Source organism: Artibeus jamaicensis, unplaced genomic scaffold, assembly GCF_021234435.1.
Source record: "Artibeus jamaicensis isolate MK-2021 breed Jamaican fruit bat unplaced genomic scaffold, CSHL_Jam_final contig_729, whole genome shotgun sequence".
In the NCBI taxonomy this organism is placed as follows: Eukaryota; Metazoa; Chordata; class Mammalia; order Chiroptera; family Phyllostomidae; genus Artibeus; species Artibeus jamaicensis.
The window spans coordinates 3,072,598-3,096,328 of NW_026521939.1; the positions used below are offsets into that span (position 1 = coordinate 3,072,598).

The following is a 23,731-nucleotide window of genomic DNA, read 5'->3' on the forward strand; positions in this document are numbered from 1 at the left end:
GATTCCAAAGCCCAACCAATCTTCCTCTCGGACCCTCGTACTTTGAAAAGGTTTGCTGAACTGAACAGAGGTTTGGATCTGCTTAGAAGCCTGGATTAAGTGCTTGCTTGTGCATAGCTCTAGGAGGTGTCCCAGCAGACAGGAGGAAAGTAACAGTCCTTCAGAAGCTTGTGATAGAGTTGGGATAGTCATGTGTTCCTTCCTTTTCTCATTAATTTTGTTAAGCAGATGTCTACTGAGTGTCTGCCATGGGCCTAGCCCTGTGCTGGGTGCTGGAGTAGGATGGGTCCCCCTCACAGTGCAGGAGGCGACAGTTAGGCTTAGTCTTGAAAAAGGAGATGGCAATGGCTCTGGGAAGATGAGGGCGGGGGGAAGGCATACCAGGTAGAGGGAGCAGTATGTGAGAAGGCTCCAAGGTGGCAAAGTTTACATCATCATGAAAGAAAGGTAGAATAGTATATGTAGTCAACTAACATTAATTGAATGCCTGCTATATACCAGGCACTGTGTTAAATGCCTCATGAGTGTTATCTTCACAGATAATAGCAACCTTATGAGCAAGCTGCTATTACATCCCTCCCCATGTTGCAGATGAGGATAACTGAGGCTCAGAGAGGTTAAGAGACTTACCCAGCCTCACACATCCAGAAGGAGCAGAATGAGGATTCAAACCAAGTCCCCAGTACTCAGCTCTGTACCACTTACTGTCTCCAGGTCAAAGACTTGGGGTGGTGTGGTTTGGGCTGTAAATAACACCTATATTCTACAAAAGGGCTTTGTCAGCTAGCAGTGGGTGTGGCCCTGGGTGGGGCACATGTAGGACTGAGACCTGGAGGGGACATCAAAAGGCTTGGTTGACTTTCGTTCAAATGATCAGGCCTTTCTCGGCACTTGCTCTCTGGGAGGCCGCATGCTGGGGCCCAGGGCACAGATGACTAGGGCACACAGCTCCTGCCCTGAAAGAACTTCACCACTCGCTCAAGAAACATGTACTGAGCATCTGCTCTGTGCGGGCCCAGTGCAAAGCCCCAAGTCATACAGAGACGTAGGCAGCATTGCAGCTGCTCCAGGGAAGACTGTAATTTACTTACCTGTCAGCATTCGTTTAGCAAGCATTTAGTGAGCACCTATTATAAGCCAAGGCCTGTGCGGGAACTGAAGAGGAAGAAGAGGAGGCTCCCTGCCATCAGGGCACTTGTGGCTGGTGTCTGTGGGTGGGTCAGGGGGTCTCCAGGCAGATTCTCTGGCTGGGTGTGGGTCCTACACCCCCTTCACTTACCTTTCACCATCACTTTTCTGCTGCTTTAGGCACCAGCAACACCAAATTGCTTGCACCCAGCAGCAGACTGTACCCCTGCCCCATTTTTCACCTCTCCATCTCTGGCCTGATGCCTCTGTGCCTTTGCTGCCCCTGAGCTGAACACCTTCTTGTCTATTAAGACGCTACAGGAAGCACCTCCCCCCTGAAGTTTTCCTGAGCACCCCGGATGTGAGTTAGGGCCCTTTTTTCTTTGCTCCCCTAATCTTTTGGGCTCCACTGTTGCTCTTATGATGTTATTTTTAAATGCCCTCATCCCCCTTCTGATCTGTGGGCTCTTTGAGGGCAGGAGGTATTGCCGATTTACTTACCTCCAGCACCTAGCTTAGACCTGGTATACTGTAGGTGCTCAATAAACAATTGGTGCATGTTTAGACATTCTTATCCTTTTCAGGGGAATGGTGAGAACCTGTGAGATTACTCCCTCCTTTGCTACCTATCCTGTGTCTTTAGAAGAATCCCATCTACCACCCAGTTCCTGGCCTATCACACAGGGTTGTCTCTTAGCAGATTGAGCCCCCAGGAGTCCTTCCACTGTCCACTCAGTTGTAGCTGTGACTGAAAGCTCCTTGAGGGCAAGACATTATATTTTTTTGTCTTCTACTATAACCCCAGAACCGTGCACAATATCTGGGACAGACACATTGAATGAATGAATGAATGAATGAATGAATGAATGAATATGCGATTGTTTCTGCAGGACAAAATAAGTCAGACAGCCAAGTGGACAGTGCTCACACCTGGGAGTGAACTGTGCTGGGCTTGGCGCTGCCAAGGTCTCGTTTAGTGACTTTGGTCAAGTTGCTTATTCTCTCTGGTGTTTGTTCTGAATGTAACCCAAAATAGAATACCTGCTTCTCTTCCTTCAGTCACTCCTCACGAGGAGTTGAGGGAGGATATGCTTCGTGACCATCAGAGCCTTGGGCAACACTAACACTATCATCTGGGGAAAGCAGTTCCCGTGGGACAGGTTGGAGCTTGTCTCCTGAGCTGCGACTTCAACCCAGGGGAAGATGGGATGTGCAACAGGAAACAGTAATAATGACGATGGTTTCTCACACGTGCACAGCGAAGGAGGTTGCTGAGTGCCTTCCTACCCCTTTCCCTGGTCTGATTATTTTCAGATGCTCCTATGCACTTGGTAGGGCAGGACAACTATTGTTTTTAATTGTGGTGAAATCCATATAACATAAAGTTCACCATTTTAACCAGTTTAAAGGGTAGAATTCAGTGGCATTTAGCACAGTGGGTGGCCTAGAAATCCAGGCCTTCCTGTTGCTTCTCTTCCCCCACACTCAGCTTATCAGTGATGCCACGAGTTCCCATTAAGACCCCGAGCCTCAGTTTCCCCATTTCTAAAACCAATATGATAGTGCTACTGTGAGGATGGAGCGAGATCGTGCACGCAGTGGGGCTCCGTGAATGCAGGCTGCGTTGGGTGTCGTCCTGCCCACATCTCGCAGGCTGCATGTGCAAGCGCTCCTTCCTATTATGTTCCGGAAGTAAGCTTGGGCTCTCTGTTTGGCAGACGTACTCTGGCCTCTTCTGCGTGGTGATCAATCCCTACAAGCAACTGCCCATCTACTCAGAGAAGATCGTTGAAATGTACAAGGGAAAGAAGAGGCACGAGATGCCGCCCCACATCTATGCCATCGCTGACACGGCCTACCGGAGCATGCTGCAAGGTGAGTTGGTCTTGGGGGTGCAGGGGAGGCTGGGTCACGATTTCTCCTTCTGGGGGAAAGCTGACCGAGGGGCTTAGGGCCACCCCCAGAGACTGCTGCCCTGCCCAGGCCCCTCCTGTCCTGCCCACCTACTGTTCTCGCCAAGAATGTGGAGTTTGGCAGGCAACACTGGGCGGCAGGAGGGCTGTGACTGAAAAAGGGAAAAAAGCAAGCTGAACATCTGTGTTTGCAGCTGGGAGGGTGAGAGCAGAGAGCTTGGGCAAATACGGGCATGCGCCCTCTCTGGCTCCAGCTCCAGCTCTCAGTCCCGCTGGCTGCCCGAGGCCCTGGCCAGGCCATTTGTCTGGAAATGGTATAATGCTCTCACCTTGGAAGGGAAGAGGGTGGTACCAGCTCTGGGGCTGAGCCAACCAGCTCCCAATTTGCAACCAGGTACCACTCAGTGCCCACGAGATTGTTGGCAAATGTCTTCTCCTCTCCAGCCTCAGTGTCCTCATCTGTTAAAGGGGGCGATAGTATCCATCTTGCAGTGGGTCGTGAAGACTGTAAATGCAGGCTTTTCCAAACTAAAGACCTTCACACATTCTCTCCACGTTTATGTGTCATTATTATTAAGCTTCATTGAGATAAAACATATATATGGCAGAATACATAAGTACACAAATTTAAAGTATCCAGCCTAAAATTAATTTTTACACGTCTACAGTTGTATCATCACTACCCAGACCGAGATGTAAAACATTTCCAGGAAGTTTGCTCATGCCGCTTCCCAGTAATACCTTCTCTGCAGCCCTAGAGTAACTGCTGTTCTGACTTCTGCCATCATCAATTTTGCCTGTTCTTAAACTTCATGTAAATTATATCCTTATATAATTAACTAAATATTTTTCTTATAAGCTTCATTCCCCCCCCCCAGAACCTATTTCCGACTAGGCAAAAAATAACAGTAGCCCTGACTCAGGGGGCTCAGTGGCTTGGAACACAAAAGGTTGTTGTTTGATCCCCAGTTGGGGTGTGTATGGGAGGCAACTGATAAGATGTTTCTCCCTTTCCCTCTCTTTCCCTTCCTCACTCTCTAAAAATTAATAAGCATATTCTCAGGTGAGAATTAAAATAAACCCCCAGCAGTATACAATATAGTAAGAGCATGAGTACTAGAACAGGTCTACCTGTGTTCAAATTCCAGCTCTGCCGCTCACTCGCTGTGTGACCTTGAGCAAGCTACTTTCCCGCTCTGCGCCCGTTTCCTGTTTATAAAAGAGGATTACAATAACCGTGACCTACCTGCTAGGGCTGATGGGAAGATTAAATGAACTATTGTGTACAAAGTGATTAGAATAAGGCCTGGTACTTGGTAAAACTCACTAAATGTAAGCTATTATCATCGTCATGCACGAAACCTGGTGTTGGACATAACCAACCACATAGATATACTTTTCCAAATACACATTGAAAATAGTATATAACAATTAAAAAATATTCATCTGAGTGGCACCTAGAATTACCTTGCCATCTCTGCTTCATGCAGTGCCTGATGTGGCAAAAGCTTGAAAAGTGAAAGTTTGCTACTGTAGGCTTCTTCACAGCCCCTATTTGAATAGGACTTTGGGTCCAGGCACACATTCCTTTGACACAAACACACACATTCACTCTTATTTAATCTTCTGTAAGGTAGGGCTGGTGTTTCCACCTGTAGTTTACAGCAGAGGCAACTGAGTCTTGGAACGTGTCTGGAAACCCAGGTCATGACCAAGTGGGGCAAGTCTGGTTCAACAGTAAAATATCAACCAATATAACAGTGTAAAGAAGAAAAAACACACAATAATATCAATTGATGTGGGGAAAGCATTTGACAAAATTCAATATCCACTCATGATCAAAACTGCCAGGAAACTAGGAATAGGAAGGAATTTCATCAACTTTGTAAAAGGCATGTGCCGAAAAACCTACATCTAACATCATACTTAATAGTGAAAGTCAATGCTCTTCCCTTTACCTTGAGTAACAAGGTAATGATTCCACTCTCACTCTCCCTATTCAGTATTGTATTAGAAGACCTAGCCAATGCAACAAGGTAAGAAAAAGAAACAAAGGCATCTCTAAACTGTGACCTTTTCCTCTTCAATTCCCTTGGTCTTGTCTCAGCAAATCCCTCAGGGTTGAGTCCTTGCTTTTCTCATTAAAGTGTTTTGGTTACACAGTAAAAAGAGCAGCACCCAGCCCAGTGTCCATCAGTAGATGAGTAGATAAAACAACTATGGGACATTTACACAATGGAATACTACTTGGCCGTAAAAAGGAAGAAAATTTTACTCTTTGCAACAGTATGTATGGACCTGGAGAACATTATGCTAAGTGAAATAAGCCAGTCAGAGAAAGACAGATACCACATGATTTTACTCATATGTGGAATCTAATGAACAAACTGAACTAACTAGGAAAATGGGGACTGACTCATAGATGGAGAGCAGGATGATAGCTAGTAGGGGTGGGGAGGTTAGGAGGGAGTGGATTAAGCAAAAAGGAAAAAGAGCTCATGGACATGGACCGCAGTGTGGTGATTTTTTGGGGGGAGAGGGGTGTAAGGGAACTAAATGGTAATGGAAAAATACAATAAAAATTAAATAAAATTTAAAAGAACAAAAAATAAATAAAAACAGTACCATCAATCTTTGGAGTGGGATGAGAGGATTTTTGTTTCTATAAATGGTTCTAGGTTGAGCTATAGGAGTTCTCCTGACCTTGCACTTGGGAAAGGGCAACGGAAAAGGTCTATGGCAGTGTTAGAGCTGTGCACAATTGCTATGTGATTGTTCAGTGTGACTGGTCTGCAGGTGGCAAACTGGCTCCCGGCGGGTGGATCCAGCCCTCAGGCAAGTTTGGCTGCGTCCACATGGAGTTTTAAGGATATCTGAATTAGTCACTGACTTCTAAAAATTGGGAGACTGTACCTAAAAATCCAGGCTTCTAGGTTGTTTTGAAAATATTGGAATATCTGGCAACACTGGGCCTGTATTTCCCCAAGTCAGCCTTCCCTTTGAAGGTGTGGGTATTCCACAGCTCCCAGCCTTCAGCTGGCCTGGTGAACTTGGCCTAGGAGATATCTCCCGGGTAGAGGGGCTTAGGTAGAAGTGCCCCCAGTTCCTGACAGAGTCCGCCAGACCCCATGAGGACAGACTGAGTTGGACCACTACAGATACAAGACTGCTGTTACTTCCAAAGACCAGCCGATGGTGCCTTGCAAGGAGGTTTGAGAAGACAGAGTCTCAGGTTGTAAAGTGTTAGGTATGCGTCTTTGTTTAGAAATTCCTTTGTGGTTTCCCTTTTATGTAAAAGTATAAAATGGTGGTTCACACACCTCTCTGGGAAGCTGAACATCACAAAGTTACAGTGTATCATTTGGGGTGCTTTTGGCTTCGGGAAACAGTGATAGGAATTTATTATCTCACATAACAAGAAGTCTGAAGATCGATGATTTTCTAGTTTGTTAATTCAGCAGCTAAAAAAACTAACTTCTTTGGAATTTTCTTGGCTTCTTCCTCATGGTTACAAGATGGCAGCCATAGCTCCAGATAGCCTCATATGATAATTTCCAAAAACACGGAGCAAGTGGAGGATTACATTTTTCTCCCACGTCTCTTATTTATCAAGGAGGAAAGCCTTTTCCAGAAATTCCTCTGCAGGCCTCCTGTTACGTTAATTAGCTAAAACTTGGTCACATGTCAACCTTTAAACCAGTCATTGACAAAGGAGACTAGGATGTTCATGACTGATTTGGGCTATTCCTGGTTCTTTCATGGAGCTGAGGGAGTTCCCACTAAGCACACTTCACCTGAAAATCAGAATGAAATAAAATTCCGGAAGGGGGTGGGGGAGTGACTGGTAGGCATTGCCACAGTGCTCTTAAAAATATATGTGTAACTTAAAAAAAGAAAACTTTAATATTACATTTTCATTCTATTAAAACATATTAAAGCAAAAGGGAGCACACCGGCACCCATAATTCTATCACCCAGAGATCACCACCATTGACATTCTCATATGCAACCTTTTATATGTGGAGCTGAATGGCACGAAATGAAGGAGGTTTGACTCTCTGAAAATAATTGGTTCCAGAAAACATATCACTTAAAACAGGGACCAAATTTTACTGTCAGTACTAAAGGGGAAGAAGGTTTTGACAAGGCTTGAAAAACAACACTGCAAATTATAAACATAGTTTTATTTTATCTTACATGCAACAGGTATTTGGTGGTAGTTGCTACTGGATGCTAATTCTTAGTATAAAATTAAGGGTTGATTTTTGTTTTTTGTCTTATCTTTTTCTTGGACAAAACTGCACGTGAAAGCATAATACAGCATTCTTCGTATCATGCTTGATTGCTGTTGCAGACCAACGCGAGGATCACCAGGTTCCCAGGGCCTTTTCACGTCTGCGGGCTCTTGGAGCCCCCACTGCGTCATGGTGCACGGTGACTCTCTGATACTTTTCTCCTGGCCTTTCCACACTTGCCGACTTCGTGACGCTCTTCACCGTCGGGAAAACGGGCAGTTTTGCGGAGTTGTCACTTTATTTTGTGTCTGTGTCGTGGTGGAGGCTGACACACAGCAATCAGCAAAGTGAAGCCATTGTGTCAGTGGTGCCTTCTCGGGGTCTGATTCCTAAGGGGTTGGCTCATGGAAATGTATTTTTGTGCAGTGCTGACTTTTGCTTCGTAGACGGCCTCCCAACTGTGGAGCAGTGATGACAGGCCCTCTGTTTTTATGCATTTCATTCCTTTTTGGGTCTATGTTTTAGCACCAAATTATCTAGTGAAACAAAATTACTTGGAAATCTTGACACACTTTGAACCCCAAGAGAAAATGACAACCATGGGCACACAGGTCCATAAAAAAGATAAGCTCTTTATTTTATTTTTTTAAAGATCTTATTTATTTTTAGAGAAGAAGGGGGGGGCGAGAAAGAGAGAGAGAGAAACATCAATGTGTGGTTGCCTCTCATGTGGCCCCCACTGGGGACCTGGCCTGCAACCCAGGCATGTGCCCTGACTGGGAATCAATCCAGCAACCCTTTGGTTCTCAGCCCGCACTCAGTCCACTGAGCTACACCAGCCAGGGCATTTATTTAGTTTAAATGGTAATCAACAGCTGCTGTGTAAGCATTGATTTTGGTGTTCCCTGGTGCTTTCTGGAAAATTTGTGATAATAGACTTTAATGAAAAAAAAAATCCAAAGAATCATGGAGACAAACGTAAGCTTGGAAAAAATTTTTTTCTTTTTAATTTTTTTTGTTGACACTGATACTGATGTCCCCATCCCACCTCCCACTTTGCCTGCCTACACCCACCCTCCACCCTCCCTTCCCTCTGGCCCCCCATTTTTTTCTATGAAGTGGGAATTAGGTTTTGACTGAGGAACATGTAGGCCCACATTGTGACTCGTCTGAGCAATGTTGCTGTCCTGGGCTGCAAAGTCACTTGGCTAAGATTTGCCGCTAGCAGCTGTGGCTCCCTCCTCCAGTCCTGTGTGGAATGAGAAAGGGAGTGACGAGGTGAGGTGGGAGGGGCGGGTGACACAGTTACCAAATACAGAAATGAATTACGTGGACTTTAAACTCCTGAGGCCCCATAAAGTCCATCAGACCCTCAAACATCATCCTTGTCTGTTCATCATTGTCTCTCCAGCACATTTACTGGTACCTGGCATATAGTAGCTGCTCAGTTAATATTTGTTAATGAATGAATGAAGAACTATTAGAGTTTTTTAAAGAAAAGAATGGACCAGGGTCAGGATGGGTGGGGAGGGTTGTCTGAGAGGGGCTGGGCTTTTACATGCCTTGGAGGATGGTTTACAAGGATGGGATGGGGCGCTGGGGTGAGAATGGGTGCGGTGAAGATGACAGAGGCCAGTCTGAAGGTGCTGACCTGTAGACTGCAGTGCGGAGCTCAGTGCTCCAGGCTTAAGCCTTTGCTGCCTTGGGGGAGTTGGGAACCTAGGAAGGGCTTTCTAAGGCATGGTTCACTGACACCCCTTCTTAAAAGGAAGCCAGACCCCTTAGAGGAGAAGGGGATAAGAGAAGTAGACATTTAAAATGTGTCATATATGTATGTGTGTCTGTAAATTACATTGTGTTTACTTTAAAAAACAATCCTATGCTTTTTTTGTTTATTTTTGGAGAGAGAATGCATTCAAATTCAAAAGGTGAAACATTTCCCCTCAACCCTAGTGCACCAGACCCTGAGTTCGCCTTCCCAGACACAGCCGTGGTTTCCAGTTTATTAGGTATTCTAGGGAGGGTGTTACACATGTGAGCAGGTGCAGGCGTGCTCCCCGGTCCACAGGGGGCAGGCCACGTGCGCTGCTCTGCACTTGGCTGGTCTCCCGAGTCAGCGCCTAAAGAGGTCCCCTGTTCCCTTTTCAGTTTTTACTTTTATTAAAGGTGTGCGTGAAAATGATTTAGAGTCAAATAATTCCTCAAGGCTTGTTAAGAAAAGTAGCCCTCTTTTGCTGCTTCTCTAATTTCCACTTCTCCAGGGATAACCTGTATCAAGTCTTTCTGCTGATATCTTCATTTCCCCCCAGTTTTAGGCATTACTTACTGACTTCTCATCATGGAAGATTAGGATTGAGCTCACTCACCTCCTTGCTTTGTCCTTACTGCCTCTTCCTAACACACACACACACATGTGGGCACATGCACACATGTGCCCCATCTCAGAAACTTCCAATATAGTTTTATATTAACTTCGACGGATTCTATATTGTGACTGTGGAGATGCCATTCACAGCTGAAATCTACCCTTTCTCAGGATTACTTTTCCTATATGATTTCTTCCTTTCCCTGGAGTTAGTAATTTTCTTTTTGGGTCCAACTTGGTTTTCTATAACTTAATCACTAATTCTATCCCCAATTCTCCTTCTAAATCATTACTCTCCTTTTAGTATGTCCAGGTATGTGTTGGGGATCCTACTGATATTCTCTCCTTAAAGGTGATTGCCCCCGGGGCCTTCCACCTGCCCTGGGTACCCTCTGTGAATGTAGCTGACATCTGGGATCTTCCTTATCATCCTTGGAGTTCCCTTCAGTGCTCTCTTGGTGGGTCCTTGTTTCCCAGTTTCCGTGTCTTCCTCTTGCTTGATTTACCCTCTTGTTTAAACAGAGCACCTTCTCTAGCAGCTTCTCAAGAAAGGATGTATGGGAGGCAAATGGAGATCTTATCTGAAAGATTTGATGCTTCCTTTATATTTAAGGGATAGTTCAGCTGGGTTTAAAATTTTAAGCATGAAAATAGTTTTCTTTCAGAACTTTAAAGGCATTGCTTCATTGCTGTCTAGCTTCAGCTTCAGTTTCCCCTTTGAGAAGATAAAAACCAACCAGTCTTATTCCTTTGTGTGTGATGAGTTTTATGCCTCCTCCCTTTCTGGAAGCTTTCCAACTCTTGTTTCTCCTCTTAAGATGATGCGATTTGTCATGGTCTGTTTTAACCCATTGTGACGGAGACTTAGGGGACCCTCTTAATCTGTAAACTCATTTCTTTAAATTCTGGGAAATTTTTGTGAGTTATTTCCTTGACGACTTGTTTCTCTCTGTGTCCTCTGTTCTGTTTTTCTAGAAGTCTTCTTATTTCTACAACGGAACTCCTGGACCGTTCCTATCATTTTCATCTCTTTCTCTTGTCTCTTTCAACTCCTTATCTTTTTTATTCTATTTTCTGGGCAATTACTTCAACTTTATCTTACAACCCTTTCATTGAGTTTTTAATTTCTGCTGTGATATTTTTTTTAACTTCTAATAGTTCTGTTTTGTTTTCTGAATATTTCTTTCAAAAAAGCATTTTTTTCCATGTAAGGTGATGTCCGTTTTCTTAGAGGATGCTTCTCCATGCTTCTCTTTCCTCCAAGATGCATATTTTCTTACCTGTTTCAAAGTCTGTCTGTCGTATTAGTGGCTTCCTCCGGTGTCCAGTGAGTCTTGGCTGTTCATCCTTCTGGAATGCTTTAGTGCTTGGGCCCCCAGAGGTGAAGGAACTTCTGCGCTGGCAGGAGGAGCTTGCTGCCGATGAGCTAGGCCGTAGTGTGGTGGAGCTGGGCCATTCCACTGGGGCACCTCTCATATGTCTTTCCGTCTTTTTTCTTGGGCTAACATATGCTTCAGGGAAGACTGGTGCAATCTTCTGTGTGCAGGATAAAGAAAGGTCCGCCTACCACTATTTTGTAGGTCCATTCGAGAAGAGGATAAGGGTTTTAAACTATGGAATCTGCACACTATCCTCTTTCTTTCATTATGGTCTCTGATGCCCCCCAGGACAGAGATGCTTTATTTAACCCTCTCCAGAGACTAAATCTGCCTCCTCTGTGGACTGTGGCAGGCCAGTCACTTGGCTTCAGGGAGTGTAGAAGATACCTGGAGTGTTTAGCAGCTTCTCCAACAGACTTTCAATCAATCCTTAGGTTTTTATGTCCTCCTTCACCCTCTCTTCCAGAGGCCCCGGATGCTGCTAATTGCTGTGGTTGGGGCCCCGAGCAGAAGATTCCATGGCGGAAGTGGGTTGCTTTTCAGCTGTCCCCACTGCTAGCTTAGACTTCTTTCTTGGGACAGCCATTACCTGTCCTGTTTGTTGCTGGCCCCTCCTCTCCAGTTCATCTGAATTGGTTCATGTGTTTTTGCAAAAATTCCTTTACTGCCATTTTAGTAAGATTTGGGGAGGGAGGAGCACTGAATGCCTGTGTTAACCCCACTGCCCTTCAGTGGGAATTCTCTCATACTTTCTTTTCTAAAGAAGGGAGTATGAGGATAGTGGGTTTCATCGCGTGCTTCCTATATGGTCAGGGCTTTGCAGGACTATCCTCAGCTTGTCCTGATACAAACCCACCAGGCAGACAGGATCAGATTAGGATCTTTAAGATGAAGCCCTGAAATTACTGCAGTGCCTGCTTATGTAATTCAGAATAAAAACAGTACTAAATTAGAAAGTCAGGAAGGCCAATAAAGTTCTAATTGTTCCCCATTACATTTACGATGATGGTTTTTAGGAAAGAGCAAATATGGTTGATTTTCCCTGCCTTTGTTTATGCGCGTGTGGGCCTATGTTTACATGACTTGTCAGGTAATCCCATCCTGGAGGCAGGTGCTGTTTTTAGCCCCATTTTATAACTGGGGAATCTGAAGCTCAGAGAGGTGAAGAACTTGCTGAGGGTCACATCAGTGTGAGAGCCAGATCTGAGCTCTGTTTATATGACTGCCAAGCCTAAGGTTTGCCCAGTCGGTCGGTCGTGCTGAGCTGGTGCACAGCGCCCCCTATCGTCTCTTGGAAGGCTGTTTGCTCCTGCAGGTCCGCCTTCCTACATCTCAGGGCATTGAAGGATCAGCACTCCAGAAGCTGGAGTTATTTAAGTTCCATAAATTAGCATGATGGATGTGGGTAAAGCACATTTTCCTGACAAGAGCCACCCACCGGTCCCTGGGGTGGGGGGATAGGAATGTGAAAGGCAGATAAGATTTCATTCTGTTGTGTTGAGTGGAGCTCACAGGATTTGTCACCCTGTGCAAGATAGGGACAGGAGTGTTTTGTCCTCACCTAATTAGCACCAAATGGCCACTCTCAGGGGGATTTAGAAAAGAAAATACAGCTCCAGGCCTTTATCAGCTCCAGCTCTTGGCTGAACCCTCTCCAAGCGGGAGAGAAGTCAGGGCGGTGGGAGGATCCAAGCTAGTCTTTGCAAGTTCCCACACTCAGCTGGATCCCTCTGTCCGTCATCTGCTGGCTCAGGCTCGCTGCACTCCATGCCCACTGAACTCCCCAGAGGCTGCTCCTAAACCGGGCAGACAGGGAGGGCACTGACGCTCCACTGGGCTCACTGCTCTGCAGGCACCCTGCAGGACAGCCTCCTCGTTTGACAGATTGAAGGCACTGAGGCTCAGAACACCAAATGACTTGGCCCCAGGGCTGAGTGCCATACCTGGAGGTATCACCTGTGGCCATCCTCGAAACGTTTTATCTTTTCTCCAAGGCCATGTTCTGTCGCTCCCGTTTAACAGCTGAGGAAACTGAGGCACCAAAAGGCTAAGGAACTGGCTCAGCCCTTATCATTAGAAAGGGTTAAGCTTGGCCTAATACTCTGTGCACCTGGGACAGAGGTGCTGTCTTCTCTAACCACTTCGCAGGCTCGCTATTTTAGACGGCAGTAATGACAGCAGTGGTGATGGTAGTAACAATTATGGAGCTCCTGGACATGCCATGGGTAAATTTTAAGCTCTTGGTATAGCCAGTCTCATTTCATCATTTCCATAACCTTGAAGAGCATAGATTTTTAGCTCTGTTTTCCTTGTAAGGAAATGATGCTCTGAGGGGCAAAGTGTCTTGTCCAAAAGGTGGAACCAGCAAGTAATTCCAAGTCATTTGTCTCCAGAAACTGTTTCCACAGTGCAGCCCCAGGCAGGAGACCAGTGCATGCTATCTCTGCCTCTCGGAGATTTTGCAGCAGCTGTCAACTCCGTTCCGACCTGGTAGAGGTGAGGGGTGATGTCGGCCCCATCTGTCTCGTTCAGTCTTGGTTGAGGCACGGGGAGGAGTTGGTTGGTGCTCTGAGTGATCACAAGAAGCTCACATTCTTTGGCAGGAGATGAGGAAGAGTAAGGGTTCATCTGATTCTGATGAGCCTTGTATGGACTGCCCATGGTGTCTTAGATGGATAGGAGAGAACTAAGGAGAATTAATTTTTTAAAAATAAGCAGTAAATATTGAGTTGAAGAGGAAGGCATGTTTAGGGCACTGGATTCAGGAAGCTCTGGCTGACACTTGGTGAGGACGTGTTTGTCATGGAATGCGTGTATCCCGGCCTCCCTCTGTCCCCTCCCCACCTCAGAGGCATCTGGCTCCACAGTCCCTTTTTATTCGACTCTGTTGATTGAGGACCCGCTGTCAGGGGGGTCTCGCTGGGGACACAGTGTGGGGTGTTAGATATTAATCACATCATCACACAAATACATGTGCTAATCAGGAGAGGCCCCGGGAGCTGGGAAGCAGGCCCCTGGGGGCCTGTCCTAGGCTGTGGGGACAGGGTAAGCCTGCCGGGGAGGTGACATGTGGGCTCAGTAAGGGAACTGATATGGAATCCATGAGGTTGTGGGCCTGGGTCTGGGAAAAGGGAGAGTGTGACAGGTGGGAGCTGAGTCCCAGGAGGCCAGCAGGACAGTACTGGTCCTGTACTGTGCGCCATCTCACCCGGCTGGTGCTGCTGTCCAAGGATTCCCGGGTTTTGTGTGGGTCTGGAAAGTTCTTACTGGCGTCCAGCACAAGCCCTCAGAGCATCTTTGCTTGCTCAGATACTCCACTTTTCTGGGGACAGGAAGGTTAGAAAAAGAGAAGGGCCCTGACCTACAGAGCAGTGGTTAGGGCACGGGCTGGTGAGCAGGATTCAAATCCCAGCTCTGCCTCAGTTTCCTCGTTTGCCCAGTGAATTATAACTGTGCCTTCCCCAGTTAAAGGTTGATTTGGACAGTGCATGGGGAACACGGTGCCTGGTCAGGGCAAGTGCAGGAGGCATTAGCTGTCATCTGTTGAGGGTCTGCGGCTGAGGCCCAGCACTGACGTCCGCTTTGGGTCTGGAACTGACTGGCATCTGCCCTTGGGTGCAGCATAGGTAGGGAGCCACGTTCTGCACTCAGAGGAGACTGTGTTCTTCATTCCTCACTGGCCGGGGGTGGTAACAGTGACCCACAGGGACACGGGATTGGCCCCCTTCCTTTCACTGGGTCCCACAGCAGCCTGGCACAGGAAGGAAGAGAAGCAGTGAGCCTGGGTCTGTTCAGTTTTCTCCTTTTATGGTCAGCCTGCAGGCCTCTGGCTCCCCAGCCGTAAACCATGAGCTGGTGTTTGGGATTGGGCCGAAATAGCTGGTCTGTGGGGAGCCGGCGTCTCCTGAGAGTCTTCAGGGCTGCTGTGGGGGAGGGCCCGCCAGAGCCCTTCATCTCCTCAAAGCTCACATTGTGGACACGCACATCCCAAGCCAGACACCCAGTCCGGGAGAAGAAGGGAGGAAGGCACATTTAGGGGTGGGTGTGACACGAAGCCAGGGCTCTGGGCCCAGAGACTCAGCCAGACAGAGGCCACGTGGAGGATGTCCCCAGCTCTGGCCCCGCACAGCTCTGTCGGTTTCTTGCCCCCTCTGACCTGCTGTGTCCCTGTGCTTGGGACGCTGAGCCTCCCCCGTGTCTCCTGGGGACGCTCATGCACCCTCCTGGAGGCAGCTCAGCTGTCACTTCAGCTGTGAAGACTTTGTCTCTCAGGGAGCATCAAAATGAATGCTACCTTCTGTAGCACTTTGAGCATGTCTCCCATACAGATTCAGAACCTCTCAGAAGCAGAGGCTAAGTAGGTCTCGGTGAACTTTGTGTTTCCTGGCACATGTTAGGACCCTGTGAGGTGTTTGCCAAGTGACTCTGTGGATAGAGGAACAAGGGTTTGCCATGGGTGCTATCTCAGACGCCTTTGAGAGAGGCTGATTGATTCAAATCCACAAGCACTTACTGAGTACCTGTTACTGCGCCTCACGTCTTATTCTTGGCACCTGGGGTGAGGCACAGCCCTTGACCTTCAGGAGTTCGTTGGCAAAACTGCATTAAAAGCAGTTTTGTAACTGTTGGAAAATAAATAGATCTGTGTAAATTTTTCAGGAATCGGATTTCTTGATTCAGAGATAGTATAAAATTAACTTAGTTTTTTTAAAAAAGTTTTATTGTGGTATAATTTATGTACAATAAAGAAATCCATTTTAGCCCTGGCAGGTGTAACTCAGTGGACTAAGTGCCAGCCTGTGAACCAAAGAGTCTCTGGTTGCATTCCCAGTCAGGGCACACGCCTGGGTTGTGGGCCAGGTCCCTGGTGGGGGGCACACGAGAGGTAACCACACACTGATGTTTTTCTCTCTCTCTCTTTCTCCTTCCCTTCCCCTCTCTCTACAAACAAATAAATAAAATCCTTAAAAAACAAATCCATTTAAAGTATACAATTCATGGTTATTTGTGAATTTGCAGGGTAATGCAGCCATGACCATAATCTAATTTTATCTTTTATCATCTCAAAAAGAAATCTTGTGCCCATTTGTAATCACTTTCCACTCCCACCCCCAAGTCCAAGCAACCAGTAATGCCCTCTCTGTCTCTCCCTATAGCTTTGCCTATTCTGGACATTTGATATAAATGGAGAGTGCATGATATACTATATGGTCCTTCACGACTGTCTTCTTCCCCTTAAAGTCCGTCCGTGTTGTAGTGTCTATCAGTGCTTCGTCCCTCTTTATGGCTGAGTAATATCTCATTGTGTGGATAGGTCACGTTTGTTTATCCTTTTACCAGTTGATGGACATTTTATTGTTTTGACTTTTTGGCTATTATAAATAATGTTAAGTAGCATAATTTTCCCAAGATGGAAAAGAAAAACTCTGTCATATGATGGATAACTTATTGATTACCACTCCAAATAATCAGTACCCTTGCCACCTAAAAAGTATTGAGGCAAAACAATGATCACAGTGAGGCTAAGTCCCACAGTGGGGGGAACATTTGGACTATGGGATCCAGGGCCAGCACGAGGCCAGGTAGTACCTTTATAAGCCCTGGCTGGTATAGCTCAGTGGATTGAGTGCAGATCTGCGAACCAGAGGATCGCGGTTCAATTCCCAGTCAGGGCACATGCCTGGGTTGCAAGCCAGTTCCCTGCAGGCCAGTTCCCAGCAGGGGACGCACTAGAGGCAACCATACATTGATGTTTCTCTCCCTCTCTCCTTCCCCTCTAAAGATAAATAAATAAGTAAATATTTAAAAAATATATCATTAAAAAAATAAAATAAAATTAGAAAAAGACACTCCTTTCTCAAGGCACTTTCCCCCCATCTGCTGGAAGATTGTTGTAATAAACCTGCACACCAACAGTGACCAATATGAATGGTCCCCCCGTGGAGTTACGCAGTGTACAATTTATTCCACTGTCCCTGGCAGCCCAGAGGGGACGTGCCTTAGAAAGGCCCCCAACTTGGCTCTAGGGCGCTATGGAGTCAGAGAAAGTATCACAGAGGAAGTGACTCTCACGATACCATTTCGAGAATGGGTTAGGGTATGTGCCCCAAAGAACTGAAAACAGGCCTTCAAGCAAGAACTTGTACAAGAATACTGATAACTCCACTTATCACTGCAGCCAAAAGATAGAAACAGCCCAAGTGTCTATTGATGGAATATTATTGGGCCATAAAAAAAAGAATGAAGTTCTGAAACATGTTAGAACAGGGATGAAACTCAAAGGAATCATGCTCAGTGAAAGAAGCCAGACACCAAAGGCCATATACGATATTGTCGTATTTACGTGAAATGTCTAGAATAGGCAAATCCAGAGACAGAAAGCAGGTTGGTGGTTGCCAGGCGTTACATGGAGTCGGAATGGAGAGTGACTGCTCAGTGGGTGTGGGTTATATGTTAGGCGGATGTGAATATTTTGGTACCACATAGAGGGATTAGCTGCACAAACTGTGTAGGTGCTACATGCCACTCACGTGTTCATTTTATGTTCATCGACGTGGTTCCTTTTATGTTATGGGATTTTCACCTCACTGGAAAAAAGCAGAAGAAAAAAGGGAATGGAGTAAGCAGGAGGAGAAGTGGTAGAGAGGGTGCTTTGGGAGGAAAAATACGGTGTGTGCAAAAACCGGGAGGGGGCGGCGGCAAACTGCTTTGCACATTCAGAGAACTTCGCTGCCTTGTGTCAGACACAGGCTTGGGCTCAGGAAAGATCAGAGATCTCCAGGAAATCGGCTTCCGGGGCTCCACGTGGGTCAGCAGGCAGCACCCGCACTGAGCCCTTCTTCTGCCCATAGCCAGAGCTCTGTTAGCTTCCCACGCTGGGAGGCCATGTGTTTCCGATGGGAATGTCCAGGCCAGAGGTCCCCCCGGTCACTCCCAGCACAGAGCCACCCTGGCAGCTTCCAAGTCTTCCCTGGAGCCTGCTCGCCGTCCTGGGGACCTGTGAGGAAAGGCCGCAGGACGAGCCTCTGACCCTGTAAATCTTGTACGGTGTGGGCCCAGCCTTCTTCCCGAGGCTGCCGGGAAAGCCTGCCTCTCTCCCCAGAGCAGGTGGATCGAGATAGCTTGTCCATCTGCCCGTCTCTAAATCACCCTGTAAAACAGTGGAAGTTGTCTGGGCCAGCCCCAGGCGTTCTCCGTCTGCCTGGGTTCTGATCACAGGGTCTTGGTTCCTCCGTCCTCTTGCCCCTCTGGCCCTTCCTGAATCAGTTTTTAACTGGTTTTCTATTTTGCGCTGATCCCACGTGGATTTCTCCCTCTGGGTGGAAGGTGGAGGCACAGGTGCGCGCACTCCCTCAATTCTAGCACAAGGAGCTGGTGGCAGTGCCAACGCACAGGGGCCTCCCATCTACAAGGAGGGTGACACTGACCCATCTCTCTCCAGTGTGCTGGGGAGATGAAAGATTTAACGTTTTCTTGTTTTTAATCCTGAAGGAAGTGCCACCAGCGCACAAGTGTGGCTTGTCTGAGGAAGGCAAAGCAACACAGTGACAAAAAGCAAGGGCTTTGGTGTCATGCAGACTCTGGGCTTGAGTCCCAGCCTGCCACTTCCTGGCTGTGTGGCTGTGGTCATTTCCTAGAGCTGCTGTACAAATTGCTGCAAACTTGGCGCCTTCAAGCAACAGGAATTTGTTCTCTTACAGTTCCAGGGGCCAGGGGTCCGAAATCCAGGTGTTGGTCGGGTTGCTTCTCTCTGGGTTCTCTGAGTGAGAGTCCAGCCCGCACCTGGCTCCTGGCTCCTGGCTCCTGGTGTTGCCTGCAGACCTTGGTGTTCCTTGGCTTGTAGACACATCACTCCCATCTCCACCTCTTTCATCACGTGATCTTCTCCCTGTGTCATTCCCTCTTCTTTCTCTTATAAATGACACCAGCTATCGACTTAGGTCCTACTCTAAACCCAGGATAATCTTATCTGGAGATCTTTAATTATGTTATTCTAAATGAGGTCACCTTCTGAGTTTCTGAGTGGACCCATCTGTTGGGCCACAGTTCAACCCACTGCCATGACCTTGGGAAAGTGGCCTCACTTCTGTGCTCTCTCTTCCTCATCGGTTCCATGGGGCTGATGCCAGTGCCCCCTCAGGGGCTGCTGTGGAAATCCAGTGGGTCACCACATACAGGAAGGGCTTAGCCCAGGCCCGTGGCACAGGGAGCGACAGCTATTTCTCGTCTCTTTCCTAAGCTTTATGGTTGTAAAGGTGTCCTCGACAGCAATAAAGGCTATTTTTATGTCGACCGTCTTTGGTGGGTTGAGGGAACGTTTATACAGACTCGTTGCACGAACATCAACAGGATAAAAGGTGGAGAGAAAGTAAGTGTCCTCCCTGCCTGCCTGTCCCTCAGGCTCTGTCCTCTCTGTTGCCAGTAATTAGAAAGGTTCATAATGTATCTGACACATAGGTAAGTACTTGTGTGTGTGTGTGTGTGTGTGTGTGCGTGTGTGTGTGCCCTTTTTAAAGCATAAAAGGGAAAATGCAATATTCCTTAGCCTTTTCTTTTTTAGCTTAATGTATCTTGGAGAATGTTCTGAAGTCTGTGAAGATTCTTTTTAATGGCTGCCTCATGAGCCTTTTTTGGCTGTACCAGAATTTAAATACCAGAATGTATTTCACTGGTCTGTAGGTGGTAGACTGGTTAAATGGCTTATTTCTGGTCTGTCGCGCTATCACTGAAGTTATTGCAGAGACCAGCTAATGTGTCTCTTTCTTTGGGCACACATGTGGGTGTCCCTGCTGTGGGTGTTTCTGAGGGGCTGTGGGCAGCCCAGGCATCATAGCAGGGGCAGGGGGTGTGTGCCAAATGGCAACCAATGCAGCTGGACTGGAAGACAGGACGGTGTGGTGATGGAGAGTTCCCTCCTCTGTCATGGATGTCCTAAGGCCCTTCTCCCTGCGAGGGCCTCCCCTTGGCCATCAGCTCAGAGATCAGACGTACCTGAGGGGCACCTCTCCACATCCCTGAACATGAGCCCCGGACGCAGATGTCACCCAAGGCGTAAACAGTAAGAGTGAGAAAGAGGAATTAAATAGCATTTTGGCTCTTCTGCCTTTTGCTCTGAGGATGTAGCCCAACCAAGTCATCAAGTCACCAGAATGTCCATCTGTAATCTAAGGGAAGAGACAGAATTGGTTGGAGGTGGGCATAGGATCTGTGGATTTCCCATCATCTCTTCATCTTGCCCTGGGTGGCCTGATCTTCCTTATGTGATGGACATTCCCTGATCTAGACATGGTCATTACTGTCCTCGCTGGTCCCCAGTGAACACAGGCGTTGCCTTCTCCAGTCCCATTTATCCATCCTTCTGTCATTCCATCTAATGAATATAACTGAGCACCTACTATGTGCCAAGTACTAAAGCTACAATGTTAAACAAAATGGATAAGCCAGCTCTTCCCTGATAAAACTCACTTTCTCAAGTAGAGAGAGGGCCAAATATGAGGTCATTCCAGATGGGTCTAAGTGGTGTGAAAGAAAGAAACAGGTTAATTTGGGGGTATGGCATGCACCCCAGTGAACGGAATTAGAAAAGGCCTCTCTGGGAGTGGGAGCCTTTGAGATGATGGGAAGGAATCAGCTATGGCAAGAGCTGTGGGGAGAGTATTCTCCGTGAAGAGCAGGTGGCTGTTTAGGGGCCGAGTGTGCGTGGGGGGTGTTGGTGATGAGAGAGTGGTGCCATTGAGGCAGGCAGGTGGGGGACATCATGCCGGGCCTCATAGGCCGTGGTTGGGAGATTGAGGGCCACCAGGAGTCAGCCCCAGCTGAGTTTTTCGACCTTGGGTGGTGGGCACCGAATAAAATATACAGACCATGTATCATAGATATGTATACTTGAAACCTCTATGATCTTATTCACCAATGTCACCCCAGTAAATTTAATAAGAAAGAAGACCCCCCTGCTGCTATACAATACCGCCTCACACCCATTGGAAGGGGGGCTGTCAGAAACCAGGAAGCGGCGTGCCGATGAGGATGCGCAGGAACTGGAAGCTTGGGGCACAGCTGGAGGAAATGAAAAATGGTGCAGCCGCTGTGGAAAACAGTGCGGCAGCTTCTCAAAAAATTAAACAGAAAATTCGTATGGTCCAGCTGTTCTGATCATGTAGCCAAGAGCAGTGAATACAGGGATTTAATCAGTATTTTTACACCCATGTTCTCAGCAGCACCAAGGTAGAAGCAACCCAAGTGTCCATCAGCAGATGAATAGACAAGCAAAATGTGGTAGACCCGTACACCGGAATGCTATTCAGCCTTAAAAAGAAAGGGCATTCTGACACATGGATGAACCTTGGGGATAGCATGCTAAATAAAATAAGCCAGTCACAAGAGGACATCTACTGTATGATTCTACTTAGATGAGGTTTCTACAGTCAACTCCACAGACACTGGAAGTGGAATGGTGGTTGCGAGGGGCTGGGGAAAGAGAGAGTGGGGAGTTAGGGTTTCACGGGTATGACGTTTCACTTTGACGGGGCGGAACAAGTTCTGGAGGTGGATGGTGGTGACGGTTGCACAACAGCGTGAATGTGCTCAGTGCCACTAAGTTGTACGCTTAAAATGGTCACAGTGGTAAATTTTATGTTACATATATCTACCACAGTGCTTTAAACTTCCATGAGGAAAGGTCGCCCTGTAAGAATGGCATGGGGCACAGGCAGAGCAGGGAGATGGGGAGGAGGATCTGGGCCAAGAGTGATGGTTCTTAGACCGGGTGCGACCACAGTGAAGGGACAAGTCTACAGACTTGCGATCCAATTCTTGGGAAGCAGATCCTTCCATCCTGGAGGCCACTTCCTGCCCTGGTTTCGTTCTTCCCACCTTAGAGGTTAGCACAGCTGCTTCCCTAGCCTGGGCAGTAGTCCTCACTCCCTCCTGTGCCTGGTCCCTGCTGGCCTCCCCAAGCTGCCTTGTCCCTCAGTGCCTTCCTTCGTCCCCCTGGAGCCTGAGCCCCTCTGGACCCATGTTCCATTTCCTGTGCGCAGTCTTGGAACAGCAGACAGAGCCCAGGCTCTGACTCACAATACTTAAAAACTCGGCTCGGTCATTGAAGTGGCTGTGAGACTTTGGGCTACCGAACCTCAGCTTCCTCAATACTAAAAGAGTCTGGATTAAAGGCCACACATGGGAAGTGCCAGACAGTGTGTCTGGGCCACAGTAGGTGTACAATAATTAGTATGTCTTGGATTCAGATTCTGCCTCATCCATGTATTAGCTCTGTAATTTTTATTTATTTATTTTTTTAAAATTGATTATGCTGTTACAGTTGCTCTATTCCCCCCTTCATTCCCCTCCACCCTGCCCCCCCCATCCCCACCATTACCCCCCTTTAGTTTATGTCCATGTGTCTCAAGTCCTTTAGGTTCTATATTTCCCATGCTATTCTTGCCCCCCCCATCTATTTTCTTTTTTTTTTTTTTTTTAAGATTTTATTTATTTATCTTTAGAGGGGAAGGGAAGGAGAGAGGGAGAGAAACATCAATGTATGGTTGCCTTTCGTGTGTCCCCTGCTGGGAACTGGCCTGCAGGGAACCTGCCTGCAACCCTGGTATGTGCCCTGACTGGGAATCGAACCGCGATTGTCTGGTTCACAGGCCCGCGCTCAATCCACTGAGCTACACCAGCCAGGGCCCCCCCCCATCTATTTTCTATCTACTGTCTATGCTACTTATTTTCTGTACCTTCTCCCCCCATCTCCTCCTCCCACTCCCCTGTTGCTAACCCTCCTTGAGATCTTCATTTCTATGTTTCCACTCCTGATCTAGCTGTCCTTTTAGTTTGCTTTCGTTTTAGGTGTGGTTGTTAATAACTGTGAGCTTGTTGTCCTTTCACTGTTCATGTTTCTTTAACTTCTTTTTCTTAGATAAGTCCCTTTAACATTTCATATAATAGGGGCTCCTTGAATTTGATCTTATCTGAGAAGCACCTTATCTGTCCTTCCATTCTAAATGAAAGTTTTGCTGGATAGAGCAATCTTGGTTGTAGGTCTTTAGATTTCATGACTTGGAATATTTCTTTCCAGCCCCTTCTTGCCTGTAAGGTCTCTTTTGAGAAATCTGCTGACAGTCTGATGGGGACTCCTTTGTAGGTGATTGTCCCCTTAGTTCTTGCTGCTTCTAGGATTCTCTCCTTCATTTTAATTTTGGCTAATGTAATTATGATGTGCCTTGGTGTGTTCCTTCTTGGGTCCAACTTCTTTGGGACTCTCTGAACTTCCTGGATTTCCTGGAAGTCTATTTCCTTTGCCAGATTGGGGAAATTCTCCTTTATTATTTGTGCAAATAAGTTTTCCACTTGTTGCTGTGCCTTTCCCCCTTCTGGTACCCCTATAATTCGGATGTTGGAGCATTTAAAGATGTCCTGGAGGTTCCTAAGACTCTCCTCATTTCTTTGAATTCTTGCTTCTTGCCTCTTTTCTGTTTGGCCATTATTTGCTTTCTTCTGGTCCACTCCATTGATTTGAGTCCCAGTTTCCTTTTCATTACTATTGGTGTCCTGTGCAATTCCATTCATTTCAATTAGGTTTGCCTTCATATATTTGTCTAATTTGTGGCTATAATCAACCAGTTCTGTGAGGATCCTGATGACCAGTGTTTTAAACTGTGCGTCTGAGAGTTTTGCTATTTCTTCATCACTTAGGTCTATGGGCTCAGGGATTTT

The 23,731-nt window shown here is 46.9% G+C and overlaps 1 protein-coding gene across 4 annotated transcripts in view; it reads left to right on the top strand.

Annotated features, from left to right (window-relative positions):
- The window catches only part of MYH11 (myosin heavy chain 11), a 108,252-nt gene that overhangs the window by 8,206 nt on the left and 76,315 nt on the right, over nt 1-23,731 (top strand). For all 4 annotated transcript variants that reach the window (XM_053672161.1, XM_053672162.1, XM_053672163.1 and 1 more), the window contains exon 2: nt 2,847-3,003. In XM_053672161.1, the coding sequence (XP_053528136.1) occupies nt 2,847-3,003 (157 nt within the window). The remainder of the gene's footprint in view (nt 1-2,846; nt 3,004-23,731) is intronic.